We start from the raw sequence: 16,830 nt of genomic DNA on the forward strand, positions 1-16,830 counted from the left end.
CAGGAGTGAAGAAAAATGGGAAGAGAGGATTTACAGCATTTTCAGTACAGATTTTGCAAGGAAGCAGAAAGATGATGGATCAGGAATGTGGCAGTTGAGGTTTCTGGATAAATTTGTGTCTAGCTTTCGTGTGTAATTTTATTCAGTGCTGTTACAAAAAAAGAAACAAAAATCAAACACAAAAGTATCACCACACAAAAGATTGCATGCTGGCACTGTGCCTTGACATCTTTCTATGGTCTGTTTCATTTCAAACATTTGCTTTTTTCTTTCACAGTTGGGATTGAGGATTGAGTTATGTTAAGGGTTGAACATTGAATTCAGACAAGTTTGTAATGAGGAAAGCCACACTTTGTGGATGTATACTATTTGTGAAGTGTCAACCTGCTGCAGTAAGAATCAAGCTCTCTCTCCAAACCCATATTGCTATGATGGCCCCGATTTAATGAGGGAACAGCACTGGGGGCAGTATGGTGGCACAGTGGTTTGCACAGCCGCCTCACAGTGCCAGAGGCTTGGGTTCAATTCCAGCCTTGGGTGACGGTCTGTGTGGAGTTTGCGCATTCTCCCAGTGTCTGCGTGGGTTTTCTCCGGGTGCTCCGGTTTCCTCCCACAGTCCAAACTTGTGCAGTTTAGGTGAATTGGCCATACTAAATTGCCCCTTGGGTGCCCATGAATGCGTAGGTTAGGTTAAGGGGTTTTGGGGATAGAGTTGATGCTGAGAAATTATTTCTGCGGATTGGGGAATCTAAAACATGGTTTCTGTCTCAGGATAAGGGACGGAGATGAAGGGAAATTATTTCACTCAAAGGGTTACGAATCATTGGAATTGCCTGCCCCAGAGCCACAGGATGCTCCATCATTGAATACACTTAAAAGGCTGGAACAGTCAGATTTTTGGTCCCAGGGAATCAAGGAATATAGGGAACGGACAGGGAAGTGGTGTTGATGCCCGAAATCAGCCTATTCATAATGAATACTGGAGCAGGACTTCCGGTTGCGGTGATGCGGAGCTAAGCCGCACAATTCGGCAGCTCCCGCGATCACGGACTTTCGGGCTCTCTAGAAGAGCCCCAACGGGAATTTTTTGAAGACGTTCCGTGTGGGAAGTGGAGAGTGAGGTCCCCCCTTCACCGTTTATGGATCGGACAAGAAGCGAAACAGCCAAAAAAGCAGCGTTGGAGCAGCGGGAGAAGCGAGGGAAGAAAAACAAAATGGCGGCGGCCAGAGATAAAGTGGAATGTGGACCGGAGCTGCAAGAGTTCATTAAGCGCTGTTTTGAGGAGCTGCGGAAAGAGATGCTGGCGCCTATGCTGTCGGCGATTGAAGGATTAGGGATGACCCAGAAGGCCCACGAGGTAAAGATCCAGGAGGTGCAGAAAAAAGTTAATGAGAACGAGGATGAGATCTTGGGCCTGGCGGTGAGGGTGGAGGCGCACGAGGCGCCGCACAAGAGGTGGGCGGGAAGATTCGAAGACCTGGAGAACAGGTCGAGGAGAAAGAATCCTCGGATCCTGGGTCTCCCTGAAGGAGTGGAGGGGGCCGATGCCGGGGCATATGCGAGCACGATGCTCGAGTCGATGATGGGCGCGGAGGCCCCTTCGAGGCCGTTGGAGCTGGATGGGGCACACCGGGTGCTGGCGAGGAGGCCCAAGGCTAATGAGCCGCCAAGGGCGATTGTGGTGAGGTTTCACCGTTTCACGGACAGAGAGAGGGTCTTGAAATGGGCCAAGAAAGAGCGGAGCAGCAGCTGGGAGAATGCGGAGATCCGAATATACCCGGACTGGAGCATGGAGGTAGCAAAGAGGAGAGCGGGTTTGAACCGGGCCAAGGCGGTGCTGCACCGGAAAGGAGTGAGATTCGGAATGCTGCAGCCAGCGCGATTGTAGGTCACATTCAAGGATCAACATCACTATTTTGAAGCGCCTGAGGAGGCTTGGACCTTTATTCAAACTGAAAAGTTGGACTCAAACTGAGGGTTTGAGAGGGTGGGGGGGGGATGTTTGATGTTTGTTGTACATAGGGTGTTAATCACGCGCAGGAAATGTTCCACAGGCTGGGGGGTGGATGGGGATGGGGAAAGGGACCGGGTGAGAAGACCGTACGAGACGGTGGGCGCTGGTGCTGCAGGGAGAGGAGGCTCGGGGATGGGGGAAATGAGACAAGGCCGTGACAGGAGCTGCACCTGAGGGGGCGGGGCAGGCTTAGGAAAGCGCGGGCTATTTCCCGCGCTAGGGAAGGACGGAGGGGGGGGAGAATGGAGGAGCGCACACCGATTGGGAGATTCCCACACGGGAGGGGGGGGGGGGGGGGGGGGGGGGGGTCAATGGGACGGCGGGGGAAGCCAGGGTCAGCAGGAGTCAGCTGACTTACGGGAGTGCTATGGGGGGGGGGGGGGGGGGGCAAAAGAGTTAGACACGGGTCTAACTGGGGGGGGGAAATAGGGTTGCTGCTGCACTGGCCGAAGGGGAATGGGACATAGAAGAGGTGGTCGGGGCGGGGGTCTCCCGTCTGGGGGACTGGAGGGCGAGGGCAGCGCGGGCACGGGACTGGCCTAGAAAAGGAGATGGCTAGTGGTGGGGGGGGGGGGGGGGGGCGGGGAGAAGAGGCCCCCCCAATCCGGCTGATAACGTGATAACGGCATTCCGGACCTGGAGGTCGGAAGCTTGCTCATGGGTGGGGATTTTAATACGGTGTTGGACCCAGCACTGGATCGCTCCAGACGTAGGACCGCAAAGAGGCCGGCTGCGGCCAAGGTGCTTAGGGGGTTTATGGATCAGATGGGGGGGGGGGGGGGGGGTGGACCCGCGGAGGTTTGCCAGGCCACAGGCCAGGGAATTTTCGTTTTTCTCCCACGTGCACAAAGCCTACTCCCGGATAGATTTTTTTTGTTCTGGGCAGGGCGCTGATCCCGAAAGTGGAGGGAACGGAGTATTCGGCCATAGCCATTTCAGATCACGCCCCGCACTGGGTGGAACTGGAGTTGGGAGAGGAGAGGGACCAATGCCCGTTGTGGCGGTTGGATGTGGGACTGCTGGCAGATGAGGCGGTGTGTCGGAGGGTGAGGGGGTGTATCAAAAGGTACTTGGAGGCCAACGTCAACGGGGAGGTGCAGGTGGGGGTGGTATGGGAGGCGCTGAAGGCGGTGATCAGGGGAGAGCTAATCTCCATCAGGGCTCATAGGGAGAAGATAGAGGACATGGAAAGGGAGAGGTTAGTGGGGGAGATTTTAAGAGTGGACAGGAGATACGCAGAGGCCCCTGAAGAGGGATTACTTAGGGAAAGGCGACGTCTCCAGACGGAGTTTGACCTGTTGACCACAGGGAAGGCAGAGGCACAGTGGAGGAAAGCGCAGGGGGCGATGTATGAGTATGGGGAGAAGGCGAGTCGGATGCTGGCACACCAGCTCCGTAAGAGGATGGCAGCGAGGGAAATAGGTGGAGTCAAGGATGGAAGGGGAGCTACGGTGCGGAGTGCGACGAAAGTAAATGAGGCATTCAAGGCCTTCTATGAGGAGCTGTACAGATCCCAGCCCCCAGCAGGGGAAGAGGGGATGAGACTATTCTTGGACCAACTGAGGTTTCCGAGGGTGGAGGAGCAAGAGGTGGCTGGGGGTTCCCGGTTGAGTTCTATAGGAAGTACGTAGACCTGTTGGTCCCGCTGCTGGTGAGGACTTTTAATGAGGCAAGGGAGTGAGGGACCCTGCCCCCGACAATGTCGGAGGCGACGATCTCTTTGATCCTGAAGCGGGACAAGGACCCACTGCAATGTGGGTCGTACAGGCCGATCTCGCTCAACGTGGATGCTAAGTTGCTGGCAAAAGTGCTGGCTACGAGGATCGAGGACTGTGTCCCGGGGGTGATTCACGAGGACCAGACGGGATTTGCAAAGGGTAGGCAGCTAAACACCAATGTGCGGTGGCTCCTAAACGTGATAATGATGCCATCGGTGGAGGGAGAGGCGGAGATAGTGGCAGCTATGGACGCGGAGAAGGCCTTTGACCGAGTAGAGTGGGAGCACCTCTGGGAAGTGCTGCGTAGGTTTGGGTTCAGGGAAGGGTTTATTAGTTGAGTTAAGCTCCTTTACAGAGCCCCGGTGGAGAGTGTGGTTACGAATCGGTGCAGGTCGGAGTATTTTCGGCTGTACTGTGGTACGAGGCAGGGGTGCCCCCTGTTGTTTGCATTAGCAATTGAACCCTTGGCCATGTCATTAAGGGAGTCTAAGAAATGGAGGGGGGGTGGTCCGAGGGGGAGAGGAGCATCGAATGTCGCTTTATGCAGACGACCTGTTGCTGTATGTGGCGGATCCAGTGGAGGGGATGGTGGAGGTCATGCAGACTCTAAGGGAGTTTGGGGATTTTTCGGGCTATAAGCTTAATGTAGGGAAGAGTGAGCTCTTTGTAGTACATGGTGGGGGACCAAGAAAGAGGGATAGGGGACCTACCGCTGAGGAGGGCGGAGGGGAGCTTTCGGGTATCTGGGGATCCAGATAGCCAGGAGTTGGGGGGCCCTACATAAACTGAATCTGACGAGGTTGGTGGAGCAAATGGCGGAGGATTTCAAAAGATGGGACATGTTACCGCTCTCGCTGGCGGGTAGAGTGCAGTCGGTCAAAATGGTGGTCCTTCCGAGGTTTCTGTTTGTATTTCAGTGCCTTCCCATCGTGATCACGAAGGCCTTTTTTAAGAGAGTAGGCAGGAGTATTATGGGGTTTGTGTGGGCGAATAAGACCCCGAGAGTAAGGAGAGGGTTCCTGGAACGCAGTAGGGACAGAGGAGGGTTGGCGCTGCCAAACCTGGGGAGCTACTACTGGGCAGCAAATGTGGCGATGATCCGCAAGTGGGTTATGGAGGGAGAAGGGGCGGCATGGAAGAGGATGGAGATGGCGTCCTGTAAAAGGAACGAGCCTGGGGGCGTTGGTGACGGCACCGCTGCCGCTCTCGCCGACAAGGTACACCACGAGTCCGGTGATGGCGGCAACGCTAAAGATCTGGGGCCAGTGGAGACGGCACAGGGGTGCAATGGGAGCCTCGGTGTGGTCCCCGATCAGGGGTAACCATCGGTTTGTCCCAGGGAGGCTGGATGGGGTGTTTCAAAGCTGGCATAGAGCAGGGATTAGAAGAATGGGGGACCTGGTCATTGATGGGACGTTTGCGAGCCTAGGGGCACTGGAGGAGAAGTTTGGGCTACCCCCGGGAAATGCTTTCAGATACATGCAGGTGAGGGAGTTTGTGAGGCGACAGGTGAGGGAATTCCCGTTGCTCCCGGCACAGGAAATTCAAGACAGGGTGATCTCGGGTGTATGGGTCGGAGAGGGCAAGGTGTCGCCGATATACCAGGAGATGAAAGAAGAGGGGGAGGCGTTGGTAGAGGAGCTGAAGGGTAAATGGGAGGAGGAGCTGGGGGAGGGAATTGAGGAGGGGCTATGGGCTGATGCCCTAAGTAGGGTTAATTCCTCTTCTTCGTGTGCCAGGCTTAGCCTGATACAGTTTAAGGTGGTTCATAGAGCGCACATGACAGGGGCGAGGCTGAGTAGGTTCTTTGGGGTAGAGGACAGATGTGGGAGGTGCTCAGGAAGCCCGGCAAACCATGTCCATATGTTTTGGTCATGCCCGGCACTGGAGGGGACTGGCGGGAACAATATCCAAGGTGGTGAAAGTCCGGGTCAAGCCAAGCTGGGGGCTAGCAATATTTGGAGTAGTGGACGAGCCGGGAGTGCAGGAGGCAAAAGAGGCCGGCATTCTGGCCTTTGCGTCCCTAGTAGCCAGGCGAAGGATCTTGCTAATGTGGGAGGAGGCGAAGCCCCCCAGCGTAGAGGCCTGGATAAATGATATGGCAGGGTTTATCTAGTTAGAGAGGATAAAGTTTGCCTTGAGAGGGTCTGCGCAGGGGTTCTACAGGCGGTGGCAACCGTTCCTAGACTATCTCGCGGAGCGTTAGATGAAGGTCGGTCAGCAGCAGCAGCAACCCTGATGGGGGGGGGGGGGGGGGCTGTCTGGGGGGTCTTTGAGCAAGAAAATACATGAGGGATCTGGAAAACTGACATGTACGGGAGGAATCCAATGTACAAAGTTCTGTAACATATCGTTTTATCATGTTTATGTCTTGCTATGTGCGTTTTCTTTCTATTTGTTACGGGGGGGGGGGGGGGGGGGGTTGTTTGTAAGGGTGAAAAATTGTGTTAAAAATCGTAATAAATATATTTTAAAAATAAAAAATGAATACTGGAGCAGGTTCGACAGGCCATATGGACTTTTTCTGCTCCTATTTCTTGTGTTCAATACACAACCATGCTCTTAATTATACAGCTGCATTGGCCATTCTTGCACAAAATAGCTAATAAGATTAATTACAAGGCAGCGCTTTCAACTCTATAAGCCTCAAGCTGGTTTTAGAGCTTTAGTATTACAATACTTTTTCTGGTCACTTGGTGAGCCCGTTGGTTTGATGGATTGGGAAATCAAGAACATCTTGAAAACTGTGCCTTTAGCTGTTGAACAGCAAACTGGTCAAGGATACTTCTGGTGAGCTTTGTAGATTTAAATTCAATGTTCAATCTGTTAAGGTTTTCTATCTGAAGTAATATTTAACCTGAATGAAGAATTTACTCATGTTGCCCGCTCTCCAAATCATACATCATTGCTTGCTGCACAGTAAATGAATTGATCTCATGTTGTTCTAGTCAGTTAGTCAAATCAACCCATGAACAATTCAATCTTACTAACTAAAAATGGAAAAGGGTTTCCTGCTTCACTCCGAAAATACGTTAACAACAGAAATATCATCACAAGACAGTAAAACAAATGGAAGGGACAGACATAGGGCACAAAAGAGAACACTGGTGACTATTCACGTTTTAAGATACAGGGTCCCAATTTTAATTCATGGCATCATCGGACACATGGATACACAGCCTTACTGCACAAGAGGTTCAGCAGTTTGAAAGGATTCATTTTCAGCAATTCAGCTAACATCCACCCACGTGCACTACCAAACTAGTTTCTACAACTTCAATAAATGTAGAGTGAAGCCGTTCAGCATTGAGGAGAATGTTGTGATTAGCTTTCTCACCTCCAGGGAAGCCAGTCCTGACACATCCTCTGGGATCTTTGTGAGTTGGTTTGTGGCAAGGTTCAGTTCTACCATGCTTGTCCAGGTTCCAAAGTCCAATGGAAGTGAAGTTAGCTGATTGTCCTATGGAGACCAGGAGATGGATTTGGTCATTCAACCAGAAATAAAAATCAAAGTTGGTTCATTAGTATTAGAACAACTGCTTTGCGATCAAGCCTATATTTAACTTGAGAAATTTGAAAGCCTTCCAGTAATAGATTAAAAAGTAACTTGGTATTTTATATGCACTAAGTGTGTCAGTTTTGTGACATCAGCAAATTTGGAAACATTACATTTGGTCCCCATACCCAAATCATTTAGATAGATTGTGAACAGCAGAATAGTATTGATCTTTATAATAATAATAATAATCTTTATTGTCACAAGTAGGCTTATATTAACACTGCGATTAAGTTACTGTGAAAAGCCCCTAGTAGCCACAGACTACACACAGGCCACAGACTCCACACAGACAGTGACCACCCAAGCCGGGAATCGCACACGAGACCCTGGAGCTGTGAAGCAACAGTGCTACCCACTGTGCTACCGTGCCACCCAGGTACCCCACTAGTAACTGCCTGCCATCCGGACAATGATCCATTTATTCCCACATGGTTTTCTCGCTGTTAGCCAATTCTCAATCCACACCATTACCCCCAATCCATTGTGTTCCAATTGTGTTTACTAAACTCATCTGTGGGACCTTATCAAAAATCCACATTGACTTGTTCTCCTTTAGCGATGCTGCAAGTAACATCCTCAAAAAGTTCCAGCAGGTTTGTCAAACTGGATTTCCCTTTCAAATCCATGTTGACTCTGCGAAATCATATTATTTCCTAGTGTCTAGTTATCATACCCTTCATAATATATCCTGCTATTTTCCCTACTAATGTCAAACTAACAGGTATGTAGTTTTCAGTTTAATCTCTCCCTCCCTTCTTAAATAATAGGATTATATTTGTTACTTTCCAATATGCAGGAACCTTTCCAGAATCTATAGCATTTTGAAAGAAACCACCAATGCATCCATCATCTCTTTAGCCACCTCCTTAAACACTCTGGGATGTAGCTTTTCAGGTCTAGGGGATTTATCAACATTCAATGCAATTAATAGTTCAGTTACTATCTCTGTATCAATACTAACTTCTTTCAGTTCCTCATTTTCACAAGCCTCTTGGTTCCCTCGTATTTCTGGGAAATGTTCTGCATCTTCCTCCACAAAGACAGATACGAAGTAATTGTTTAATTTCTCCACCATTTCACTATTCTTTATTAGAAATTCTCTGTCTGTGCCTGTCATGCACATTAATTTGTCCTTGGTAATCTTGTCCTTTTCACACCTACAGAAAAGTTTATAGTTCACCTTTATGTTTCTCACTAGCTTGCATTCATATTCCCTTTCCTTGATCAGCTTCACTTAAGTTACACTTGAATAACGAATCCAGGTGTCATTATTTGTTACGTTGGACAGTCCAACAGTCAAATAGTTGACTGGGAGAAGGGAAATAGAGCAATTGTAAAATGCATAAATGCCAACCTGTCTTACCACAAGGTAGATCTCTTTACAGCCACATTGAAGAAAACTCACTTTCACGCCTGCTAAAATGATGACAGTTGATCAAAATACCGTTTTAATATGAGTTGAGTAGAAACTATTTTAACAATGACAGATCTTTGACAAATGACTCATCTAAATTTGTATATAAAACACAGCATAATTGCCAAATTTAGTGTGCAAGACAGTTAAGTTAAAGTGGACAGACAATGAGAAAATGGGAGTCTTGGAAATTAGCTACAGCCAAATATAAAAGCCAAGAATGATCAAGTCCTATAATAATGCTTCGAAAAATTGTAAATGGTCAAGCCAAAGAACTAGAATAGGTTAGGTTTCAGTCTATTCTCAATATGCATGTATACTCTACACTCCAGTATATATCTGATAGCTGAAAAGGGACAGTTAGTTTTTTTTAGCTGAAAAGGGGCAGTTAGTGGCGGCACGGTAGCACAGTGGGTAGCAGGTTCCCAGGTTCGATTCCCGGCTTGGGTCACTGTCTGTGTGGAGTCTGCATGTTCTCCCAGTGTCTGCGTGGGTATCCTCCGAGTGCTCCGGTTTCCTCCCACAAGTCCCAAAAGGAAAAGGGAGGAATTCTTTCTCCTGTACACGAACAGGTGCCGGAATGTGGCGACTAGAGACTTTTCACAGTAACTTCATACCTGTGTTAATGTAAGCCTACTTGTGACAATAAAGATTATTACTATTATAGTTCGAAAACTCTGCACATAATAAATTGTTTTCATAAACTTGAAACTTCAAAATACATCAGTTGTGAACAGCAGCAAAATGCACGAAGGATAACGTCAACAGCAATATAAGCATATTATTAAGACAAAATAAATTGTCTGAATCAAAAACTTGGATAATATTTTATGAAGCGACTTCTCATCCAGTTTCCACCTTAGTTGTTTGCAATACAAAACATTCAGAGCTTTCTTGTGGCAGAATCAAACTTTAGAATCTGATTTGAGCCACTTCCCGTAGCCTCTAGGCATTACTACCTACCTTCATGTTCAGCTTACTCAACACTTTTGCTCTGGAGAAGATTCCGAAAGGTATTTTATTGATACGGTTGTGTTCCATGTTGAGAGAGTAGATTGTTGAAAACTGCGAGGGTCCGCCAACTGGGTATGACTGGAAGCAATTCCTCGCTAATGTTAAACTGGTCAAGTTTGCAAGACTTGATAGAAGACCCTGCAGGGAAGTGGGAAGAATATTTTAATACAGAAAAGTCTGTATTTTTTAAAGTAACATGTCCAACAATTGTGGCAAACAATTCGCCTTAATCCGTCAGAAATTTAACCAAACTTTTTTTTTTTAAAAAAGAAACCCTTGCAATGGGAAGCATTTTAATATGGGCACTTTCTTCACATTATTTAAGGATTAAACTAGATTTCTCTCCACAAGTTTCCATTGAAATTAACCAACATTGATGTTCAAAGTTAGAAAGTTTACATTATTTCATGACAAGAGTATGCCCAACAAAGTGTCAAAACTATTGTTCAGCTTTCCCGAGAGTGTTGCTTAGTGTATCGAGCAACATGTAGGAAATTTACAAAATCAGAACTGTGGGGAAAAAAGCAACCTTGGCTTTTGCCTTACTGTTATTGCATCGGACCCAAGGCTACAGAATCCATCTGCAAAGCCAGCTAGCTCCATTCTCATACAAACAAAATCAGTAATATAAATGGGTCCTCATTTTTCTGCAGTGTATGGTTGAGTCAAAAGTTCATGCTCAGCTTTACCAGACGATTACAGTTAATTTTGCACAAATTTCAGTGAAATCTTTATTTAGCTGGGGCAACTGTGATGAAGTAGCTAATTTAAGACAGAAGACAAGTTTGTTTTAACTTTGTGCTTTATGGTTTAGACAGAGGGCTGTTGAACACTGGCATTAGACACTGAAACAGTCCATTCTAAAGTTAGTTTCAAATAGGAACCACCAGTGAGTACTAGTTTAACTAAAGCAAAGAGTAGCACAGTGGTTAGCACTGCTGTTTCACAGTCCCAGGGACCCGGCTTCGATTCCTGGTTTTGGTCACTCTGTGTGGAGTCTGCACGTTTTCCCTGTGTCTGCATGGGGTTCCTCCGGGTGCTCCGGTTTCCTCCCATAAGTCCCAAAAGACATGCTTGTTAGGTGAATTGGACGTTCTGAATTCTCCCTCAGTGTAACCGAACAGGCGCCGGAGAGTGGCGACTAGGGAATTTTCACAGGAACTTCATTGCAGTGTTAATGTAAGCCTACTCGTGACACTAATAAAACATTATTTACTTACTGTTAACTTTTCTTAAAAAGCAGTGGCAGCAAGTTGTACAGCTCAAGAACAAATGGATTTTAAATAGCTGCTCAACAGGTACCGTCACTGTGACATTAATGTGGTGTTCATCACCACATCATGCTTTGACCTGGCTCACTACACCTCTAGCATTTTTCACTCGCTATGAGCATCGCAGCTTGTTCAAACACTCTCACCACTCATTCAAAATCAGCATTCACAACTGCCCTCCCAAGTATGATAAACATCTTCTCATCAAGATATCTTCAGTGCTTCCCTCTGTCAGTCTTTGCCCTGAAAGACACTGCAAATACAACTGCCATCTCAACTCGTACTCTCCTTCTTCTGAATTCACTGCCCTCTTATCTTTCCAATATCTCTCCCTCCATGTAAACACCCTACCCACATTCAGAATCATCACTTTGACCTTTCCATCTTACTTGGTCTCACTATTTCCATTATATCAATCACAGATAAAGTCCATCTCCGATCACTGCCTTGCATCACTCACCGTTCGCATTCCCCTTCTGTGCCCCAGCCCAACCTTTTTCCATATGTTCTTGGAAAAAACTATCCTCAATTCACTGAGACTTTGCTTTCAAAAGGTGTCGTCTCTTTCTTTCAAATTTGCTGCCATTACTTCCATTGACCCATGTCCAAGTGAACTACCATTCAATTTCATGCTTTCCTTTCTTCTCCAAAGTTCTTGACTGTGTCACCTCCTAAGTCGAATCGCCTCTCCTATCTTTCCTATAACTCCCATGTTCGAATCCTTCTGGTGTTCACCAAGGATCTATCCTTGGTCCCCTCTGATTTCTCATCTACATGTTTCCCCTTGGCAACTTCAGCTGAACATACAGCATTAGTTCTCACTTTTATACTGATAAAACTCAGCTCTGCCCTGTCACCACCACGCTAGACTCCTGAATTATTGGACTCATGATCTAACATCTGGTACTAGAGGAGCATAATTTTCCTCCAATTAAATATTTTAAAAGACTGAAACTAGTTTGGTTGGTCCCTGCTCCAAACTATGTTTCCCATCAACCAAATCCATCCCTCTCCGTGGAAGTTTCCAACACCTAAATAGTCTTGTTCGCAATCTGAGTATCACATTTGACGCAGAGATCGGCTTCTGACCACATATCACGAAGACCATCTATTTCCACTTCCATAACATTGTCCACTGCTGCTCTGGTCTCAGCTCATCTACTGTTGAAACCCTGATTCATGCCTGTGTTACCAGTAAATGTGACTATTCCAATGCACTCCTTGCTGGTCTCCCACATTCTACTCTCCATAAGCTCATCCAAAATTCTATTGCTGGTTTCTTAATTTGCATCAAATCCCATTCATTATTCCCTGAGCTCATTGACCTCCACACGCACAGCCAAGCAACTTCTTGCCTTTGGAAACTTATATCCTTATTTTTAAGTCCCTCTGTGGCCTAGCCTCTCACACCCCTAATCTTCTCCAGTCTCTTAATGGTATGAGATAGCTGCACTCAACTAATTCTGGACTCCTCTGTCTCCCAGATTTTAATCGCTCCAAGAGTAGTTGCGGTGCCTTCAGTTGCCTAGCCCCAAGCTCTGAAATTCCACCCCTACATGGTTCCTCTTCAACCTTGCTTACCTTCTTTAGGACACTGGCTCTGTGTCATATTGTGTTTTATAGTGCTCCTGCAAAGTGCTTTGGGACGTTATGTTAAAGGCACTATCCAATTTTAAGTGGTCTTTCCAGTGCAGTCAAATAACCACCTAAAGAATTACACGGCGTCACTCCAGATACTTTAGAAAAGTATCCACGTTGGTAGTTTCAAAAGATTGCAGGATTTTCATTGCAGTGTTAATGTAAGCCTACTTGTGACACTAACAAGTTATTGTTGTTTATACTTATTGTTGATTATTATTGTTGGTAAATCTTGGAGATGTGGTGACATAATGGTAATGTCATTGACCTTGCAATCCAGAGAGACTCAGGCTAATGCCATAGGGTCACAAGTTTAAATCTCATCACCATAGTTGGTGGAATTCAAATTGAATTAATAAATCTGGAATTAAAAGCTAGTCTAATGGTCAAACTGTAGTTCACAATGCCGTTTAGGGAAAGACATCTGTCGGCCATATCTGGTCTGGCCTACATGTGACTTCAGACCCACAGCAATATCCTCTTAAATGTCCTCTGAAATGGCCGAGCAAGTTACTAAGCTGCATCAAATTGCTACAAAGTCTGTAAAAAGAAATGAAAAGAGGCAGTGCACCCAGCATGGACTTAGGCACCTGAAACGACAAAAGAAAACCCAGCCCTCTTGACCTGGTCAAGTCCTCCTTATCAACACCTGGATGCTTGTGCCAGAATTGAGAGAGCTAGCCCACAAACTAGTCATGCCTGACATTGTAGGGTTTGATTCGGTGAGTATAACTATGACCCAGGCACCAACATCTCTGGCCTTCTCCTGCCCCACTGGCAGAACACACCCAGTAGAGGTGGCAGCACCGACCTTGGACCCCATGAGGTCAAATCAAACATGGGCATGAAAACCTCCAGAAGTAGCTGCACGTCCAATCAAGGTGCTCCAGCACAGGTGTAACACTAGGATCAACACAGAAATGTGGAAAATTGTCCACAAAAAGTACAAATCCAACCCAGTCATTTACCACCTCATCTGTCTACTCTTGATCAGTGACGGAAGGGGTCAGCAACAGTGCTATCAAGTGGCACTTACTTAGCAATAACCTGGGTTCCACCAGGGGCACTCCGCTCCTGACCACATCGCAGCCTTAGTCCAAACATGGACAAATTAACTGCCCTCGACATCAAGGCTGCATTTGACTGAAAATGGCATAAAGGAGCCCTAGGAAAACTGGTCAATGGGAATCCATGGAAACATTCTTCCCAGTGGTTGGAGTCATACCTAGCACAAAGAAAGATGTCGTGGTTGTTGCAAGGTAATCATTCTCAGTCCCAGGATGTTACTGTGGGAATTCCTTGGGGTAGTGTCCTCAGACCAACCATCTTCAACTCTTTCATCAACAACCTTCCTCCCATAAGGTCAGAAGTGGGGATATTTGCACAATGGTCAGTATTATTTGAGAACATGGCAGATACTGAAGCAATCAGTGTCGATATCCAACAAGACCTGGACAACATTCAGGCTTGGACTGTAGGGTGGAAAGGAACATTAACACCATTCAAGTGCCAAGTAATGACCATATCCAACAAGAGAATTGAACCATCACCCTTTGACATCAATGGCAGTACCATTGCTGAATGCCCACTATCAACACCCTAAGGGTGACCAGAAACTGAACTGGACTAGCCACGTAAATACAGTGGCTACAAGAAAAGGCAAGAGGCCGAGAAGTAACTCACCTCCGGACTTTAAGTCTGTCCATCACTAACTAGGCACAAATCAGCAGTGTGTTAGAATACTCTCCCCTTGCCTGGATGAGTGAAACTCCAACAACATTCAAGAAGCTCTAAACATCCAGGACAAAGTGGTCTGTTTGATGGGCACCTCATCCATCACCTTAAACATTCACTCCCTTCTGAGGCACAGTGGCAGTAGTGTGCACCAGCTGCAAGATGCATTGCAACCTGTCACGGCTCTTCCGACAACTTCCAAGCACCCTCGCAACCTCTACCACCTAGAAGGGCAAGAGGAGCAAATGCATGGGAACATCTCCACCTGCAAGCTCACATCTAAGCCACACACCATCCCGACTTGGAACTATAATCGCTGTCCCTGTCAGTATCCTTGAAATCACTTCCTAACAGCACTGTAGGGGTACTTACTGCAGCAGTTCAGGGCAGCAGCTCACCAACACCTTCACAAGGGAAGTCAGATTTAAATGCAAAAAAAGTATCAATTCTTTTTAACCAGTGGTTCACAATTGCATAATCTATTTCTTTTAAGTATATATAGTTTTTTTTAAACCGTCGCTCAATAATAACTAGTTTAATCCGAACCAACATTTTTGGTATATTTCTAAAGTGCCATGAATCTGGCCACCTGAAGGCATGCCCTGAAGAACCCCCCTGTTGTGCATAGTATTTTGAGAACACAGTATTTGCTGTTTCTACACCTTCATTTCTCTCTATATATTTTTTTTAAACTGTACTAGTATTTACATCTCAGCTACTGGAAGAATACACACCCAAAATATTAACATGTCTTCTCCCTACAGATGCTCAATGCCAGGTTTGTATTTCCAGTATTTTATCATTTCATGTTGCACAAGCTCTGGCCAAAAAAAAACACTGCATAGTCGTTGGTCTAGGGGCATGATTTTCACTTGGGGATTTCCATTCCTAATATGGGAAAGTTGGGTATAGAGTGTTATGGGCAAAATGCAGGCAATTAGGACTAGCTTAATGGTAAAAACTGGGTGGCATGGACAAGTTGGGCCTAAGGGCCTTATTTCATGCTGTAAACCTCTATGACTCCATCCATACGCTGAAGTAGTGAAATAAGATTCGTTTCCAGACCTCTAGCATTCCGGGGAAAAGGGAAAAAATTCAAATGATTGATCTAGGATAATTTCCGATTGCTGACAATCGCTTCCTTCTGTCCGGTTACTAGTGGTTCTAGCTCGGGAAGGTATCCAAATTTAAAATCAAATATTCTTAAAATTCTGATTTCACTTTCAGAAGAGTTCTTCCACCATTGCTGAAAAAACGTGCTACCAAACAACTGCTTCCACCATTCTTTCAAGGTGCCGAGGTGTGGTGAGAAGAACGTGTGGAGTCTGCGCGTTCTCCCAGTGTTTGCATGAGTTTCCTCCGGGTGCTCCGGTTTCCTCCCACAGTCCAAAGATGTGCAGGTTAGGTGGATTGGCCATGCTAAATTTCCCTTAAGTGTCCAAAAAAGGTTAGGTGGGGTTACGGGCATAGGGTGGAGGTGTGGGGATAGGGTGGAGGTATGGGCTTAGGTAGGGCGCTCTTTCCAAGTGCAGACTCGATGGGCCGAATGGCCTCCTTCTGCACGGTAAATTCTATGAAAAAAAGACCATCAAGTTATTCCAATAAAAAATATATCATTTTCAGAACGTTTTAGCAATTTTCTATCTATTTCTTACCTCAGGTAATGTTGAGATGTTATTATTCTCTAGATTAAGTTCATCCAGCTCACTGCATTTCGCCAATGATTTGGGTACAGCTGACAGTCTGTTGTACCTCAGCCCCAACCGACTCAAACTGGACAAATTACCTGCAAGGTGTTAAAAGTTCTAGGTTATATCGGTCATTTGCAATTTGCGTACACAAAGATATTAGGTGGGGAACAGTAGACCTTACAGCAAGTAATCTAAAAGAATGGTTAATGTACAAAGTTCAAATCACAATGTACAACACCAACTTTTTGAATTACACTATGTAAATAAGTCAGTATGAAAATGGTCCAACATTAAAACTTGCTATAAATTAATTACAACTTTAAAATATGCCAATGTAGAACATAAATAATGTTCTGCAGGTTCTACGTATTACAGAAGAAACATAGATGGTTGCAGCACTGAAGGAGGTCATTCAAGTCTGTTAAACCTGCATTAGCTCGCCACAAGAGCAGTTTCACTGGGCCAGCACCCTGAACTATTTTCCCCCTCCTGATGCTTATTCATTAAAGTAACTATCCAAGAGTACTCAAATCTATTGCAACATGTTTTCATCCAATAGATCACACCCTTTCATTTAAAAACATTCTGGCTTTAAAGATGGATATTAACCCTTCAATCCCAATGAGCTATTGAGCGCAATGAATTATTCTTCACAAGTGGGTTAAGGGATACTTGGCTCAACCAACCCATCTAAAGACGAGCAAATATAAACAAATTCACCAGTTACTCGCTGAAATAAACTCAGTAGTTTTCAATCTGCGTTGTTACAATTTTAT

At 46.0% G+C, this 16,830-nt stretch overlaps 1 protein-coding gene across 1 annotated transcript in view; it reads right to left on the bottom strand.

Annotated features, from left to right (window-relative positions):
* shoc2 (SHOC2 leucine rich repeat scaffold protein) overlaps positions 1 to 16,830 on the bottom strand; it is a 148,535-nt gene that overhangs the window by 18,446 nt on the left and 113,259 nt on the right. The window contains exons 4-6 of the mRNA XM_072479516.1: positions 16,019 to 16,149; positions 9,670 to 9,858; positions 7,071 to 7,193 (exon numbers count right to left, since the gene is read on the bottom strand). Of these exons, the coding sequence (XP_072335617.1) occupies positions 7,071 to 7,193; positions 9,670 to 9,858; positions 16,019 to 16,149 (443 nt within the window). The remainder of the gene's footprint in view (positions 1 to 7,070; positions 7,194 to 9,669; positions 9,859 to 16,018; positions 16,150 to 16,830) is intronic.

The sequence above is a fragment of the Scyliorhinus torazame genome, chromosome 16 (assembly GCF_047496885.1).
Source record: "Scyliorhinus torazame isolate Kashiwa2021f chromosome 16, sScyTor2.1, whole genome shotgun sequence".
NCBI classification, from domain to species: domain Eukaryota; kingdom Metazoa; phylum Chordata; class Chondrichthyes; order Carcharhiniformes; family Scyliorhinidae; genus Scyliorhinus; species Scyliorhinus torazame.